At 33.9% G+C, this 17,932-nt stretch overlaps 1 protein-coding gene and 2 long non-coding RNA genes across 3 annotated transcripts; 1 reads left to right on the top strand and 2 right to left on the bottom strand.

Moving 5' to 3' along the window:
- The first annotated feature begins 890 nt into the window (after window positions 1-890).
- On the top strand, window positions 891-2,538 carry LOC112724050 (uncharacterized). Its single transcript, XR_003163281.3, has 3 exons — window positions 891-1,179; window positions 1,870-1,987; window positions 2,125-2,538. It is a non-coding gene; the product is annotated as an uncharacterized lncRNA (long non-coding RNA).
- A 2,762-nt stretch (window positions 2,539-5,300) lies between these two features.
- On the bottom strand, window positions 5,301-7,632 carry LOC112722576 (uncharacterized). The gene is made up of 2 exons (XR_003162746.2): window positions 7,351-7,632; window positions 5,301-5,651 (listed from the first exon to the last, which is right to left on the bottom strand). It is a non-coding gene; the product is annotated as an uncharacterized lncRNA (long non-coding RNA).
- A 391-nt stretch (window positions 7,633-8,023) lies between these two features.
- On the bottom strand, window positions 8,024-12,696 carry LOC112722575 (protein LEO1 homolog). Its single transcript, XM_025773646.3, has 11 exons — window positions 12,260-12,696; window positions 11,783-12,174; window positions 11,075-11,207; window positions 10,798-10,980; window positions 10,187-10,363; window positions 9,852-9,983; window positions 9,582-9,761; window positions 9,365-9,496; window positions 9,149-9,253; window positions 8,797-9,054; window positions 8,024-8,300 (listed from the first exon to the last, which is right to left on the bottom strand). Exons 1-11 carry the CDS (start codon window positions 12,416-12,418, stop codon window positions 8,163-8,165), a joined length of 1,989 nt encoding a protein of 662 aa, XP_025629431.1. The 5' UTR covers window positions 12,419-12,696; the 3' UTR covers window positions 8,024-8,162.
- Between the last annotated feature and the right edge of the window lie 5,236 nt (window positions 12,697-17,932).

The raw sequence follows: 17,932 nt of genomic DNA, 5'->3' as shown, positions 1-17,932 counted from the left end.
TTGCATTTGAGTCAATCGATTAACACTGTTGACCTTCATCGAGCATGTCTCTTTGACTTCCGTATTTGCGTCAATCGATTAACAGAAAGTACCTAACTAAGTACGGAATTGACTCCAATCCAAAGTTGATTCTAATCTGTAATTGGAAGTTAATCGACAATGCAATATTTTTTGCACTTGGCAATGATCGAATTCTAAACTTGTCGAATACTGGCTTGTCAAACAGTTTAATAATATTGTTCCGAGAGTTACCTGAAACGTTGATTTGGGCCTGAACGTGGGGTCCGAATCCGACCTCTTTGGTGATGAGGTGCCGCCTGTCTGAGTTCCTCGTGAGGAGATGAGGGGTGGTACTTGCAAGAGACTCAGATGCTTAAGTTAGCAAGGGCTTTAAACAACAAGATTTTTATAGATTAAAACGTGAGTTATACCTGGAAACATAAGCATTCCCTTTTTCTTCGAGTGCGTAGGGCTTTTGCCCCTTGGAACTGGTGTCCGACCCAAGATATGAACAAATATCTTTGTCAAAAATATTATTTTTGATATAACATTATTAAACCCAATTGATTCACTTTTTATTTATTAAATCTATGTAAAAATAATAAAAATTAAATTAGTTAAAATGAGAAATTGTATATAATATACACGTCTGATATTAGTTAGCAATCCACGCCACACTTCACGGTCTATATAAAGGTGTTTGTTATGGTAAGATGATAAATTTATATGTATCGGTACGATAAAAATGTGGACAAATAAAAATTTGACATGTAATTTATATTATCCACATCAATATTTAAATTTCTTTCTTTAAAATATATATCATATCACTAATTTTACTAAAATATCCTTATAATTTATATAAAATTGAAAAAAACAACATTTTATTTATTTCTAATAAAAAACTGAAACATCCTTATTTTTATTTCAGAAAAACACTAGCCTTATAAACCTAATAAATATCAAAATTCAATAAACTTTAATTTTTAAATTTCAAAATTTAAATAATTTAAAACAAAAGGATCGACAGAAACAAGAAAATACAAAATTGCTCTTCAATCTTCATCTTCATCTTCTTCCCCTTTCCAACCGTGAGACACAATCATGACGGCTGCGGCGGCTAGAGGCAGCGAGCGGCGGTGAGAGGACAACAAATGAAAGAGGACCACCACTTTTCAGGTTTGCAGTTCATCACTTGTTTTTTTCTTTGGTTCAACATCTGCATTTTGTTATCGTCAATTTATGCTTTAATGGTGTTTCGTACCGTTCTACAGCAAGGTTTTGATCATGTCAATTTTTTTTTGTTGTTCTCCTATTATTGAGTTGTTATGGAAAATAATCCTAATATCTAGGTATTGAAATTATTAATCCACCGAAAAACAGAATATCAATTTGTTCCTTTGTTCTTGTCAGGTTTGCAATTCATCACTTTTTTTTACTCTTTGATTCAACCTCTGCATTTTGTTCCTTTTTTCTTGTTAATTTGATTCCTCAATGCCTCTGTTATACTATTAAGAATAGCAATTAGCAAAATATTTGATGATGATCGAAAATCTTGTCAAAGTGCATGTTTCTTATTATCTATCTTAGCAATCTGCAACATCTTGTTTGTTACTAGCTGTAACATCCTTTCTTTTTAGTCTTACACTAGTAATTGTTATTTACTTCAAAGTTAATGGGATAGATCAGATGATCCATATCTCAATTGGCCTCTCTAGGAGTTTAGAAATTGAATCCTTCCAAGTATAGCCTTGACTAGCTATAAGGTTCAAGAACTCTATCTCTCTATATATATACCAGTGAGCTAAGTTACTCTTTTCTTCTCTTTATTTTTCAAATCACTTGTGTTTACCACCAATCCTTTTGTAGATATCTATTACATGTCATGAATGTGACAACTCCAAGCAAGGACTTCCTGGAGCTTGTGAGAGAGTTGCTTGAACTCTTAATAAAGGCCAGAAGTCAGAGGAGTTTGACCAGGCAAGAGGTAAATATTTATGCAAACTATGAAAGGAAAAAAATGTTTTACCTATCGTTCTATACCAAACCATGAATTCCATTCTTCATCTATCAGTGTCTATCAATTTGTGCCTTCATGTTAACTTTGGGTTTTGGTTTATGTAGATATGTTGAAAACAGCACCACCATCATTACTGTTTGTTGCAAAAAGCCTAGATGATGACGAATGGTATGCAAGAAAGATTGCAGAAGAACTCAAAAAAAGTTATGTGAAGTTGAAGAATGTGAGAGTGGAAAGAGGTTCGAAGAGGTTGTAGTGTGTTATTATTTTGCTGAAGTTAAAGAAGAATGACCATTGGTTTATTGAATTCTTTTGATTTCTTAGTTTAATAGTTGTAGTGTTATTATTTGAATGTCACATCTGTTTTTTGTTTAGTGAAGTGTTAACCACATGTTAGGTGATTATTTAAATTAAACATTACTCTTCTTTATAGTTATGTAGATATCATGAATGTTATTTGGTATTTGTATGAAAAACGGATCCATCTTTATTCATTTATATATGATGAGTTTAGAAAACTCCAAATTAATATGATGATGATAAAAAATTATTAAAATAATTAAGTACAAAATTATTAATTTGAATTTTAATTCACATTTGTTAATTAATAATTTTGTTGCTTGTAGATTTTGTCATTGGGCATAAAGAAAAATAAAAGCCCAAAATGACTGAAAAAAAATAATCAGCCTTGTGCAAAAATATTTAAATATATGTGGCTGAAACTATTATCATGTGAATTGGGCCAGTTTTTGTTGAACAAGTCCAAATTAAATCCTTTAAAAGACCAACTAGCTTGGTCCGAATTAAAATAAAAGAAGGAAAGGTAGTGCACATTTGGTTCGGTTACCCACTCCCCTCTTTGATGGAAATGGATCCTCTCCAATTTTTTCAACACTTGACAAAATACAGTACAATCTCTCACCTTTGATTTTAATAGTAGGACCAGAAATAAATAAGAGAGAGAATGTGGTGAATGGTTAGATTAAACACTGTACACCATCCAGTTTTTTATTCACTGGAGAGGATCCACTCCCCTCTTTGATGGATTTCAACTTTTATTAACTAGCTTTAAGTGCCTAGGTAACATGAAAGAGAAAGTGCAAGTGAAATGATGGCATTAATTGATTACTCGTTACTAAGCATGGGGAGTGGAGAATTAACTCATTTTAATTTCTTTCTTCAATTACATTGAAAGCTTTTCAATTTTCTTTCTCTTCTCTCTCTAGTTTCGGTCACTTCTATGTCAGGAAGAAGGATGAAGAAGCAAGCCATCAGAGGTAGAAGCAGAGAATCTATGTGCAAGCAAGAAGCCATTGTGATTATGGCATTAGCAAAAGAAAGATCCACAGTAGGGTATGGCTGAGATCTTTGCCACTTATGGTAAGAAGTGGTGAGGAAGTCTCAAGCTCTCCATACCCGAAAATAAAAGAGATCCAACTCAGTCAGAGAAGAAGATCCCAGAGGCATGACTCGTCTCTACTTTTGTTTATCCATCACAGGAGGTAGCTACTGTAGCTTCGTGGGGAAGAAGCAGAAGATAGAGCAGATGGAGCTGTCAAGCATCAAAGACTCATCAAGGGTCAGGAATCCTTCTTGGAGAGCAAGTCAAGATGGAAGGCCCAGATTAATGAAGCTTGGTGAGATGGGATGAGGAAGAGGTAATGCATGTTGGATTTTGCATTCGGTTTTTTCTCTCTCTCTGGCCGAACTGGTTTGTTATTGAAGAAGATTAGCTCGGTTCAACCATTTCAATCTTGGAGGCTTCCCCTTCTATAATAAGAGTGAACAGTCAATGCTTGAAGCAAGGAGAAAAGAGTGAAAGCACAGAGTTCTCATAGCTACCCAAGTTAACAGAAGTTCTTCTCCTTCAATATTTTTCATGTATTTTTCTGTTTAGTTTTATCTGTCTTAACTCTCTTGGAAAAAGGCAAACAGTGAGGTTTATATGAAAAAGCCATAAAGCAGAAAAAGGCAGAGTATACAAAATTAAAAAAAAAAGTCATAGATGTCCTTAGAGGTCCTTTGTACATCTGTGTTGTGTTTCATGATTCTGTGGAAATCCCCTTGCAAGTTGGGTTAGCACCTAGCGGTTGAAAGCTTGGTAAGTGACCAAGTCAAGTTCGGGATTGGGGATAGATTCTGGACTTGTCCTGAACAGGAAGGGTAGTTCCTAGGGAGAATTGGTGTCTGTAATCTGTTTGATTATAGTGAAATTCCATCATTATTGTGATGGAGACTGGATGTAGGCTGCACTGCACTTAGCAGCTGAACCAAGATACTTTGGGTGTGATTCTCTCTTTCTACTCTACTCAAATTCTGATTCTGTTCGTAGGAGACAAAATTAAAAAATATCTCCTCATGGTTACGAGACAAAAAGAAAAAGTCTCTTGATCAGTGACGAGATAAAAAGCAGAAATATCTCCTTAAGCGTTTTAAAAGGACAGCAAGATTTACTCAGCAAAAAGGGGCTAAGATTCAACCCCCCCTTCTCTTAGCCACTGATAACCATCAATATATTTTGTTGAATTATTATTATAATGAGAAAATTAGGACCAGTGATCGATTTAACCACCACAACTTGATTCTAAGGTCCTACAACTTGATGCTACACAATGTTATTGGCTCAGCTACCAGGAATTACAATAAGTATAAACAAAAATATTCAGATACAAATTAAAAATCCGTAATTATCATATAATATAATCATGTTTGATTTATGTTTAGAGTTAGTTAGTTTCATTCCTTTTACTTAAAAATTTCTTATGCACTATATTTTATATGGATCCTTCTGTCGACATTATATGGATAACTTTACAGAATTAAAGATTTGGAATTCTTATTTATATAGGCTACAATAGATATCCTTAAAAGGTTCGGATCTTTATTTTGCTAATTTTCTGTTTGGTCTTTCTATTATTTAAAAGATTTTTTTCTTAAAAAAAATTATAAACTTAAGACAATTGGTTGTAAAATTAAAGAACTTACCATCTTTGATTAATTTAATAATTTTAAGTTAATTATTATTTCACATTAATTGGTCTTTCCATTATATTTTAAATTTTTTAATTGGTTTTTCTATTATATTTTAAATTTTTTATAATTTTTTATAGCTTAGATCTTAAATCATGGACTTTTTTGTCTTAATTATGATGTTTTATCTTATCACATACTTTATTTTTCTTTAATGATTTATCCTGTAAACAGCATACTATACTATTATATATATTTTACCATGCTTCAATACTTGAGTTTCTGAATTAGATTCAAAACAGTAAAACACTAATTCAGAGGACAAATACAAAGAAGCTTTGATAGATGATCTGGTAAAAATATTCTAGATGGTTGATCTATCATAAGAGCAATTCTAAGAAACTGATTCACATATGCATTCACATCTTTTTTAGGCTTTATTACAACATTGACAAAACTAATTAACAGTACCTAATATACATTCACATATATACACATTCACATGAAATATTGACATGTTTAGAGTCCCCAACAGCAGATAACTGTGCTGCTTCTTCACCTTTGTACGAAAATTTTTTTTGTTCTTTCCTTGCATCCTTGCAAATGCCAGTGAGACAACCTTTTTGCTATTAAACTTCTCCCACTTCTTCCCGTCAAATGCCTACATAAATTTTTATATTAGTTAAAATATTTACAATTTACAAGAGAGTGCCAGTTAAAAAATCTTTAAACTTGTATTATATACTCTTTAATATTATTATCAAAGACATTGTTCATATACAAGAGAGCCATATATATGACACTTTCTTCTTTAATTTCTTCTTTTATATGCAATCGACCTCTCTCTATTATATACTCTTCACAAAAAACTATGGTCCTATCACACGGTGTTAAACCTCACAATATATGCATGAGTAAAAAGAAAGAAAGCACATGCAGAAACAGAGAATGAGACTTCATTAATTAAATCTAAGTCGGTTAACATCAAATGGAAAGTTTCCAAACACAGGGATCCCAATTTGTTCAAAGGAATTAAATTAATATATTAAGCATTTTTTTTTGTCTGCTCTATATAGCCAGAAATTATTTTTATTATTTTAAAAGCAAATTAATGTCAAACTCAGGCGCATTTACAATTTGTTTCTTGAATATCTTTTATACCTCTTCTAGAACAATCTACTATTTAGGTTTTATTTATTTAGGTCTTTTCTGCTAATGTTGCTTCACTTGGAGTGGTCTCTTTAATCTGAAATAAAATCAGAATTTTTAAGACAAGCTAGGGTGGTCAAATAAGGCCCTAATTTTCTTTCCTGAGCTGCACGTACTAAGCACTCCACTTACGTACACTTAGCATTATTGATTCATTTAATTACTATAGTCCCTGGTTTAGGATGCAACCATGAAAGGAATAATTCAAACTAGTAAAACAAGCATTATTGAATGTGGCACATTTTTTACATAGTGAGTGACCAATCAACAATCGAAGTTAACTTGGTCATAAAGAATTTTTGTCTAGAAGGATATGTAATTCTTCCCTAACTTACTTGCACATTTTCTCTCTGTGCAATTACAATAATTATTTTATATAATAGTTTGCATAAAAGTATATCTCAACCACCTATGCAATTTCAAGCATTTCTAATAAATTACAGTAAACTGGATCAACTTAAATCATCTAAGTGCTTGTTCATTGTTGAAACTTGAGAGAATTTTTACTAGTTTCAATTGAGATAAATAACAATTACTAATGTAAAATAACAATTGAGATATGAATCATCTTATCAGCTGTAACATCCTTTCTTTTTAGTTTTACACTAGTAATTGTTATTTACTTCAAAGTTAAATGGGATAGATCAGATGATCCATATCTAAATTGAAAATAACAATTACTAGTGTAAAACTAAAAAGAAAGGATGTTACAGCTTGTAACAAACAAGATGTTGCGGATATGCTAGGATAGGTAATAAGAAACATGCACTTTGACAATATTTTCGATCATCATCAAATATTTTGCTAATTGTTATTCTTAATAGTATAACAGAGGCATTGAGGAATTAAATTAACAAGAACAAAGGAACAAAATGCAGAGGTTGAACCAAAGAGTAAAAAAAGTGATGAATTGCAAATCTGACAAGAACAAAAGAACAAAATTGATATTCTGTTTTTCGGTGGATTAATAAGTTCAATACCTAGATATTAGGATTGTTTTCCATAACAACTCAGTAATAGGAGAACAACAAACAAAATTGACATGATCAAAACCTTGCTGTAGAACGGTACGAAACATCATTAAGGCATAAATTGACGATAACAAAATGTAGATGTTGAACCAAAGAAAAAAAAAGTGATGAACTGCAAACCTGAAAAGTGGTGGTCCTCTTTCATTTGTTGTCCTCTCACCGCCGCTCGCCGCCTCTAGCCACCACAACCGTCGTGATTGCGTCTCACGATTGAAAAGGGGAAGAAGATGAAGATTGAAGAGCAATTTTGTATTTTTCAGATCTCGTTTCTCTAGATCCTTTTGTTTTAAATTATTTGAGTTTTGAAATTTAAAAGTTAAAGTTTATTGAATTTTTATATTTATTAGGTTTATAAGGCTAGTGTTTTCTGAAATAAAAATAAGGATGTTTCATTTTTTTATTAGAAATAAAAGAAAGGTTGTTTTTGTCAATTTTATATAAATTGTAAGGATATTTTAGTAAAATTAGTGATATGATATATATTTTAAAAAAATATTTAAATACTAACATGGATAATATAAATTACATGTCAAATTTTTATTTGTCCATGATTTTATAGTACCGATATAAATACAAATAAATTTATCATCATACCTTAACAAACACCCTATATAAATATCAAACTCACCAAGTGAAGACCGTGTAAAGGGGGAAATTAATGGGATTCTAATTTTTTTTTTTAATTATTATTTTTTTTTACTTTTAGAAAATCAAAATGGAAAGAAGAGAGGACGATCAACGATCTTTCCTATGTAATTTCAAACAACAAAATAAAAACAAAAAACAAAAACTATTACACAGAATGATAAATAAATCATTAGCAAAATGTGATGGTACATCTAATGACAAGAATAAAAATATATCGCACTGAGAATCAAAGGTTATATATAAGGTTACACGTTATGAAATTAAGGCCTGAAATCATCTTTCATTCATTCATCATCACTATCATAAACAACGGCCATTCGGCGCTTAGCGGTGGTTGGTTTTCTGGGAGGAGAGTCCTCATCCGATTCAAATCCCTTCCTTTTCATACTGCCTCTCGCCTCCTTGCTCTTCTGCTTTGGTTCCTGCATTAAGCCATTAAAACACTAATGAATTTGAAACCACAGCGATTGACCAAGTTAATCTCAGTCATTACTTGCACGGTTGCACCTGAGTTTATACTACAACGGTGGAAATTCAGGTGCAGTTAACTTAATGTGAAGTTGATAGTTTTAAACCGTTAAATGACAATTTAGTCAAATATGTCAAATCATTTAACGATTCTCAGTTATTAACTTCACATAAAGTTAACTGCACTTGAGTTTCTACTACAACTAAAGGTAACAAACATGAGAATCCAATTCAAAATTGAAGACGAATCTCGAGCTCCCCAACAATAAAATGTAGCACAGCATGGACACTTACAAATGATAAAAAAACTAAAAAGCTACCAAACAATATGAAGTTTATGAACCAATCACATGTAATGCAAGACAACCCCATGGCACATAACAGCAATGGCATACTTTTAAATAGAACTAGTTCATATCAAACTACTAGATTTATATAAAACCATAATACCTCTTCTTCCTGTTCCTCCTCTGATGCATCATTAACTTGTGCCTCTTCTTCATAATGTTCTTCCTCTTCATCTTCCTCATCCTCATATTCTGGCTCAGTGTCTTCAGCCCTTTTACGTGAAACAGGTCTCTCATCTTCCTCACCTTCAGTTTCATACTCAGATTCCTCTCTCTCCTCATCTGAATAATCCATTGGGCGCCGTGAGGATTTAGCAGGTGGCATGGATGATTTGCGAGGAATATCTTTCGGCCCCTGTGACTACAATTGGAAAAGGAACCCCCTCAGTGGTTAAGGGGAGAAAACATGACTAACATATATGTAGACTGTAGAAGAGGATACTGATGAAGAATACCTTTTTGGCATTCATAATTCGTCTCTCTGCCCGAGCCTCAAGTTCCAAATCATCTTCAAAGCGGCGTTGAGATCGACGAGAATCATAATAATCTGTTTCATCCTCCTTTTTTTTCAGGGGAGTGGGAATGTGTATGGAACATTTTCATCAATATAAATACATGCCATAATATCATGAAAGTGAGAGGGAAAATATATGTAAGATTGAAAAGTATACCTCATCCAAAGCATCCTCCAAAAACCCAGGAGATAGTTGACGCCTCCTATCCACTGTTGGAGGATATTTCCTGTTAACCTTCTCACGCTTACGATTAAGCAGTACGTTAGCCCTGATTGTTTGACTTTCAGCCTGCAAAAATCATTAGGAAACTGGATAATGGTAATCATGAGAAGTATTATACAGAGAGGAAACTACTTTATATAAATGATTATACCTTTTCTTTTTCCTCTTTCTCTCTCTCAGGATCAATATCAGTAATGCAGTTTTTAACCTTGTAAACTTTCTTGTGCCTCGAGTCAACAAGAGCAGTCAGCAGTCGATGAGAATTTGATGACAACGAAGATGGCATAAACTTCATTTTCCTTAGTAACCTTCCTTGTGATTGGAGAATGCCCTGTGAGCATTTTACACATAGTCAATTGGAGGGTGAACCATCAAAATCTGGTAGCGCAAATCTACAGGATAACAGAGATTCAGAATTCACCTTCCCATGTCTGAGGAAAAGATGTGCCTGATCATGCTGTGCATCTTGTACTGATATGTCAAGAACTTCATTCCCAATTAATAACTGCAAACTGCCATCAGACCACCTCACAAAGCGAGCATTGCTTTCGTACTGAAACACAACAAGAAAAAAGGATTGATAGACTATTTTAATTAAAAATTTAATTTGGAAAAGATATAAGACCAGCATCAAGGGCCAAAAAGCAGTTACGAAAAACAAGAATAGGAGCATCCATCTCCACCTATGAGCAGTAACTGGAAACACTGATCATTTTAGGTTTAAAAACAAAACAATAGCTGCATACAGTTACTTACAGATGATGTGCCATCAGGATTTCTGACAGTCCTCCATCGCACGATATTGCTCTCCAAGCGTATGCGTTTCTTAGCTCCAGACTCATCAGTTACAAAGGTATCCTCTTCCACGTATGTTTTAGGATCAAATGGTTTTGGGTCAACACCCATAATATTAGAAACTTTAATCATGTTCATCTGCCCCATAGATAAAGAGAAAGGAGTTTAACATTGAAATTCAACATCTTTTTACAAAAATTCAATGCACCTATGGAAACCATTTCATTATTTACATAAGATCCTCTAGAATGACATAGCTTCATAAATTGCATCCATCATCCCAACGTTATCAGATATGAGATAGTTTGATGTTAAAAAGCCCCTCATATAAGCTGCCTTTTGCCCAAATATGTCATCAGAAAGTGATCATGAAGGAACTTTTTTAAGAATACAACTACTTCTATCATTTTAAACTGCATACTTTTCACTTTGGCACCTTAAATGTTGCACCAAAAATCATAAAGGCATCATATGCCAAAAGAAGAATAAGAACTCTTATCCAGCCACCCAAAGTCAAAGTTAAATTCAAATTAATATATAAACCACAGGCTTCCACATAAATTACGCCAGACCTTTTCTGGAAGAGCTGGAGGTGGTTGCAGCGGAACCTCTAACTCCAATGGTGGCCCAAGTGGTTTCTCTTTAGTTTTCATCTCATAATTTTCCTCTTCTGATCCATACCTATGATCTTCATCTGCAAGTATATCCTCTGGCCTCAGGCCTTTTTCATAGGCCTCTTCTTCAACAGGGGATCTCTGAGGCAGGAGATTACTTTGATTATTCATTTGCAAAATTTTAAGCAACACAAAGACAAACTAAATATATCAGTTATTGGTAGCAGGCACTCACATTTGAGTCATGTTCAATGTCATGATGAACTGCATATCCATCCTCCTCCTCATCATCGTCAAAATCCCCAAATACATCACGAATTTCAGGAGCAGAATCACGAATCTGATCTTTGTCCTCTCGGGGAGATCCACTGCCAATATAGAAATTAAAAGTTTAAAACTGTCATAGAATCTCACAGCATCCCAAAAAGCCTTATTATCCCTAGGTTTTAAACAAATTTTTTGTTCTATTTATCCAGTAACTGAAAGCAATTTCCTAAATCCACACCAAGGCTGCAATGTAAGGTAACAGAAGACATTCACATACAAAACCTATACCACAAACCATAAACAAAAGCAGAACAAATCACCGGTTTAATCAAATGTGAGATGACAGGAAAAACCTAGGCAGCAATTCTACCATCAGTACCAGTGGTCAATACTTGGTATGATAGAACCAAAGCAAAGAAAGAAAGTATTCAGAATAGAGTGAAATCCTAGATTAGTCATGGTCCGAGTAGTCAATAGTATTTTGCTTCTCCATGACTATGCAATTGTTTTTCAACATTTTAGCATCGCAATGAGGAAGCTGTGAGTGATATTTTCGATAATTTAGAGGTTTAGCCTCAGAACAAACGCATGAAACCATGAAATTGAAAACTATCCACTCAGAATATTGTTAAATGCAATTAGCAGATATCTATCTAGAATGTGTATATATATATACCTTGGACTCCTAGCTTCATCAACTTCCTCATCTTCATTCTCATTCTCATTCTCATGGTAACGGTTCTCCTCGGATCCGCTCTCAACGACGGCGCCCCTGTGCTTGCTAGTAACTACTCTCTGCCCATACTCGTCGTCTTCTTCCTCTTCCTCCTCTTCCTCCTCCTTCGCGTCACTGTCGGTGCCTCTGGCATCGCTCTCTTCTTCTCTCTGATCAGCAGCATCCACCTCCACCTCCTGCGAAGTCTGATCCCTCTCGGCTTCACTCTCTCCGTGATCAGGAGCATCCCCCTCCCCTTCGCTCTCGATTTCCACCTCGCCGTGACCCTCCACATCCACCTCAGCTTCTCCTTCCCCCTCAACCTCGGGCTCCACACCTCCCTCGCCTTCGTCCTATTCAAGATTCAAGAATTCCAAATTCAAATTCAGATTCAAATAAATGAAATTCAGGGATTGTTGCAGTTATAGTTATAGTTACGGAGGCGTAGTGGTGGTTGTTGTTGTTGATGGCAGCGGTGTCGTCGGGGTGGGGATTAGACTCGTGTTCGGAATCGAGGTCTTCTTCTTCCTCCTCGGACTGATCGCCGAAGAGGTTTTGCATCATCTGATGGCGCTTCTCTTCTCCTCCTCCACCCATCTTCTTCTTCGCCGGTGACTGAACCCTCCCTCCCTCTTGCTCCCTGCGTGTGTGTTTCTTCACCCTTTTTTTTATTTCTCAGTTGTTATTCCTCTTTGCCTTTTTTTTTTAGTTTTTGGACCTTTTTGGGTGGTAGAATACGAAAAAGGCTAGGGCCTAAGCAACCAGAAGTCCGGAACAAAAGGGACCGAGTATTCCTCTCGCTCGAAGCCTCGAAGGCTCGAACCACCCTATGACCATAAAAAAAAAATAAAAAAATAAAAAAAAAATAAAAAAAAAACCCCTAGAACCACCTTTACATCACTATATATATATATATATATATATATATATATATATATATATATATATATATATATATATATATATATATATATATATATATATTTTCATGTCCTAACTAATTATCAATAAAAATAACTAATTTTAATTTAAACATTTATATAAACTCATGAATTTAATTAAATAATTAAATATTTTTTTATATTGTCAATACATCAAAATTAAATTTATAAAAATTATTATTAATATAGTGAATTTAACCAATTAAAGTGATAATAGTTTAACACTTTTTACACTTTTTATTTACATCTTCTTTCATCTCCTATTCAGTATTAGAACTCAGTTAAGTTAAAATAAATTAGGTCAATTTCAAATTCAATTCACAAAAATTGAGTTCACTCAACTTATTAACAATTAAACTTAATTATAAAATTCAAACTTGATTCATTTAAAATTCATAAACTAGCTTAAATAATATGAATAAAAGTATATAAATTATAATTTATACATGAAAAAAAATTATCAACTATATATCTTGAAAAAAGAAAATATGATTACTGACTACTTGGCAAAGAAAAGAGCGTGGAGCAATCACATATATTCAGAATATTTGGAATCTAAAAAAGATATTGTTGATGCTTTTCTGCGTGATCTATATTAATAGTGGTGGCAATTTTTTGCGGGGAGAGTAGGGTGAAAAAAAAACGAGTATCCGCAGAGATTTATCTGCCAGGAAGCAAGTTTTAGGGATTTTTTCTTCATGAATGGCGAGTACGAGTACCCGTGTAATAAATGAAGTAGGACAGGAAAAGAGGTACATGCCCTAAGGGTACCCATGAATATGAAATTACAAAAATAACCTCATGTATATATTATGCTAAAACCCTACTTCCAAATCACAATCTCACCTACCTCTTCTCACTTAGTCACTTCACTCTCTCTCACGAGCCTTTCTCTCACTCACAATCTCACCAGCACCTCCTCCTTCAGTCCTTCTTCCTTCTCACTACATTGTCGGCATCCTCCCTCTCATTCCTTTACATCGTCGTCCCTCACCTTCTTCCATCGTCGTCGCTACTCACTTTCTTCCTCTATTGCATCGCTCATTGATTGCTGCTTACAGCTTCGCTGCCGCCTCCATCTCTACTCCGCGATGAAGCCTCAAATCTGCACGTTGACGACAACTCACCAGCAACGCCTCTGCTCCACGGCGTCAACGACGCCTCTGCTTCCCAAGTCTACAACAACTCTGTTCCATAGTCGACCACCTTGCAATATGTTGGATGTTTTTGTTAATGGATGAAATTGGTATTAATGTATGTTTTTATTTTTAATTGATGAAATTGCTATGAAATTAAGTTTAGAGTTTGAATTCTGTTAATTGATAAATTTAGGTTTAGAGTTAGATTCTATTAGTGTAAAACTCAGTTTAGGGATTGAATTCTTATTGTGAAATTAGAATATTGAATTATAATACTAAATTTATTGTGAAATTGTTACTATTTGTTATAATACTAAATTTTTTATAATGTTAATTTTGTTATATTAATGATTTTTCTGTGAATTTGCTATAATACTGTTTCATGTCAAACTAAAACATACGTAATAGTGGATTACTAACTTTTTATTATAATTTATGAACTTTTTCTCTTTTTTATTTTTTTTTATTTTTTCCTCCAAACCCGTGGATATCTGCAAAAATCGAAATATCCAGTGCATATGGGGTCTTCATTACTCGTCACAGGTATGCAACGGGGACGGAAAATGTTTCTAGAGATGGGGGCATGTTCCTCTGTTACCATTCCTGTTTATTAGCTTCCTAAGTTTGGGTGCTCTTTTTTTTTTTTAGATACAAAAAAAAAAATAATATCTTGCCTTTAGTCCATACTCTTCTATAAAAAAAAGTAATATAGTTGAACTCTTCGTGTTTTCATTCATCAATTATTTAACATATAATAAAATAAATAAAAATAATATGATTTATATAATACATAAATAATATAAAAGGCATTTTACCTTCCTAATATTTAGTAAGCATGCATGTCATATAAATTAAAAGTATAAAATAAGTAAATATGTGTTAATATTTATAATAACTAATATATAATTATAATAGAGTTAACACGAGTTAATAAATTAAATTTGTCTAAACACAATCTTATCTTATTTAATACGTGAGTTCAAATTCAAATTCAATTTAAGTTTGGCTCATGCTCATGAACTTAGCCCGTCAAGTCATTAGGCTCTATTTAAATTTCGTCTTAAAACAAAAATGCAGAAAAACAAACAAAATTTAGAGATAGAACCATATTTGGATGAAGAGAATGGGACAAATTTATAAGTATATTTATGTCTCTATCTCTAGAACAGATTTAGCTAAAATTTCTATACATTCTGAAAGTTGAGACAACAACGACAACAACAACAACAACAACAACAACAAAACCTTGTCCCACTAAGTGGGGTCGGCTACATGAATCAAACGACGCAATTGTGCTCTGTCATGTGTCATGTCTACAGAGAGACTATTTACATGTAGATCTCGTTTGACCACTTCATGGATGGTCTTCTTAGGTCTTCCTCTGTCTTTCGCCCCTTGTCCATCTTCCATCTCATCCACCCTCCTGACTGGATGTTCTACCAGTCTTCTTCTCACATGTCCAAACCACCTAAGACGCGATTCAACCATCTTTTTCACAATGGGTGCTACTCCAACTCTCTCCCTTATATCTTCATTCCTTATTTTATCCAATCGCGTATGACCACTCATCCATCTCAACATCTTCATCTCTGCCACACTCAACTTATGTTCGTGCTCCCCTTTAGCCGCCCAACACTCCGTACCATAAAGCATAGCCGGTCTTATAGCGGTGCGATAGAATTTACCTTTAAGTTTTAAAGGCACTTTTTTGTCGCATATAAAACCAGATGCACTCCGCCATTTTGACCACCTGCTTGGATCCTATGATTTACATCCTGTTCAATCTCTCCATTATCCTGTATGATGCACCCAAGATACCTAAAACTTTTAACTTTTCGTACGGTATTTTCTTCAATCTTCACCTCTATATTAGGGTTTTTCCTTCTCGAACTGAACTTACATTCCATATATTCCGTCTTGCTACGGCTTATGCGTAGACCATACACTTCTAAAGCTTCTCTCCATAACTCCAACTTCTTATTTAGGTCTTCCCTTGACTCTCCCATAAGGACGATATCATCGGCAAAAAGCATGCACCATGGCACAGGCTCTTGGATGTGCTCTGTGAGTACTTCCAAGACTAATGTGAAAAGGTATGGACTTAAGGATGATCCCTGATGTAATCCTATACCAATAGGAAATTCCTCTGTCACACCACCTTGAGTCTTCACACTAGTTGTGGCCCATCATACATGTCTTTAATTACACGAAAGTTGAGACACAAAGATAAATTTTTAGAGATATGAAATCATTTATTTCTTTTTCCAAAACTATCCTTATTAAACTTTCAATAATCCAATTATACTTTTTACATTTTTTCAATTATAGCTACAACCCACCTTTGTCTATCACCCCAAACTATTACCATTGTTGCATCCATTGTCGTCATCACAACCACCACCACAAGCGCTACTTTTTGCTCCATCACCAAAATATGGACATCAACGAACAAAAAAAATATGCAAATCACTACCTTCTTCCTTCATCACGTATATATGGTTCGTCTCTACACTTGTCGCTGTTATCTTTGCTTTCGCCATTGCCTCTACCTTATTTCCCCATTCGTCTCATTCTCAATCTTACTTTCTCTAACTCTTTCAATCTCTCTCGACCTCTATTTTTGCACCATTATTGTTGACACATCTACTACGTTGTCTCATTACGGCTGTCGCATATGCTTTTGACACTCTTTCGCTCTCTCCCTATCTTTGTCGATCTCTTGGTTTATGTTTTTGTCTTTTATTTGGATTAAAAAATTTGATTTTTTATTGATTTCTATTGATGAAGTAAATGTTACTGTTACTAGATTTGTGGATTTTGGTTTGAATTTATGATTTTGGATGAAGAATGACAATGGAAGAAAAAAGATTACGATAGTTTAGTGTCGCTAGTAAGAAAAAGATAAGGATAAAAGTTACTTTTTCAAAATTTTTCAACTTTACTGCTTAATTTTTGTTGAAGAAGCTATGTAAACAAATTCTTTTATAAATGTATTTATCTCTAATTTTCTATCTTTGTATTTCTACCTCGAAACAAAATCCAAATAAAGCCGTAATGAGTTGATTTCAAGTTAGTTCACACTTTCAACCCTATCCTTTAAGCTGTGTTGGTTTTGGAGAACAGGACAAGACAAGACACTGAGAATAAAACACAAAGGACAAAGACACAAAATTTTATGTTCTTGTATTCTATTTGGTGATAAATTAGAACAAATTATGAAAATCCAATTTATTCTCATTTTTTTCATCCAAAAAACTTGAGAAGAAAATTATAATAATAAAAAATATAATTATGAAAAATTAACAAGAATAATGAAAGAAAAATTAAAAATAAGTTATGTCCCTTGTTAGTGTCTCTATGTCCTTCCTGTCAGGATGAACACAAAATACACTAATTCAGCATCTCTGGACACAATGTCTCTGTCCATGTCTCATCTGTCAAACACGATTTTGTGTTTCTGTGTCCCTGTCTCAGTGTCTCATCCCTGTAAACAAATACAGCCTTAATAACATTATATCCACCACTATAACTGACTTTTGCTGGCACCACCACCACAATAACTCCTCTAATAGTAAATATCCCTTTTTCTCAACCACAACTCCAAAACCAACATTATCCTCATCATTAATAACAACAATAATACATAAAGAGAAAGAGAGATAAATGATAAGTGATAGTTGTTGTAGTCATGTTTAAAGTTGTTGTCGTTATCGTTTGATCGTCACCAAGAAAAAGGTATGAACAAAGTGTGCAAAATGAGCCTTAAGACATTGTCATCTCTGTTCAAGAATGTTCTTGCTACTAAGGGGTCTGTCCGAGATATAACTCGTCGCAAAAAAGGAGACATTGTCCTGATTTATCCACGGATAAGGTATACGCTGGACTTCAAAAAATACCAGACAGAGTAGTTACTTGCAAAAGGTACTCTGACTCTCAAGTCAATAATAATTCAAAGAAGAGAGTGAGAGTGACTTAAGTGAGTATTAGGTTTTCAGATGTACTCTACATTTTATCTTGCTTTACCTTATATA

Source organism: Arachis hypogaea, chromosome 11, assembly GCF_003086295.3.
Source record: "Arachis hypogaea cultivar Tifrunner chromosome 11, arahy.Tifrunner.gnm2.J5K5, whole genome shotgun sequence".
NCBI lineage: Eukaryota > Viridiplantae > Streptophyta > Magnoliopsida > Fabales > Fabaceae > Arachis > Arachis hypogaea.
This window is presented reverse-complemented; position numbering and strand designations above follow the sequence as displayed.

Coding starts and splice junctions, on each gene's coding strand:
- LOC112722575 (XM_025773646.3), bottom strand. CDS start 12,418: ATGGGTGGAGGAGGAGAAGAGAAGCGCCATCAGATGATGCAAAACCTC. Junction 10,981..11,074: donor ACATTGAACATGACTCAAAT/GTGAGTGCCTGC, acceptor CTCCTGCCTCAG/AGATCCCCTGTTGAAGAAGA. Junction 9,497..9,581: donor AGAAAGAGGAAAAAGAAAAG/GTATAATCATTT, acceptor TGATTTTTGCAG/GCTGAAAGTCAAACAATCAG.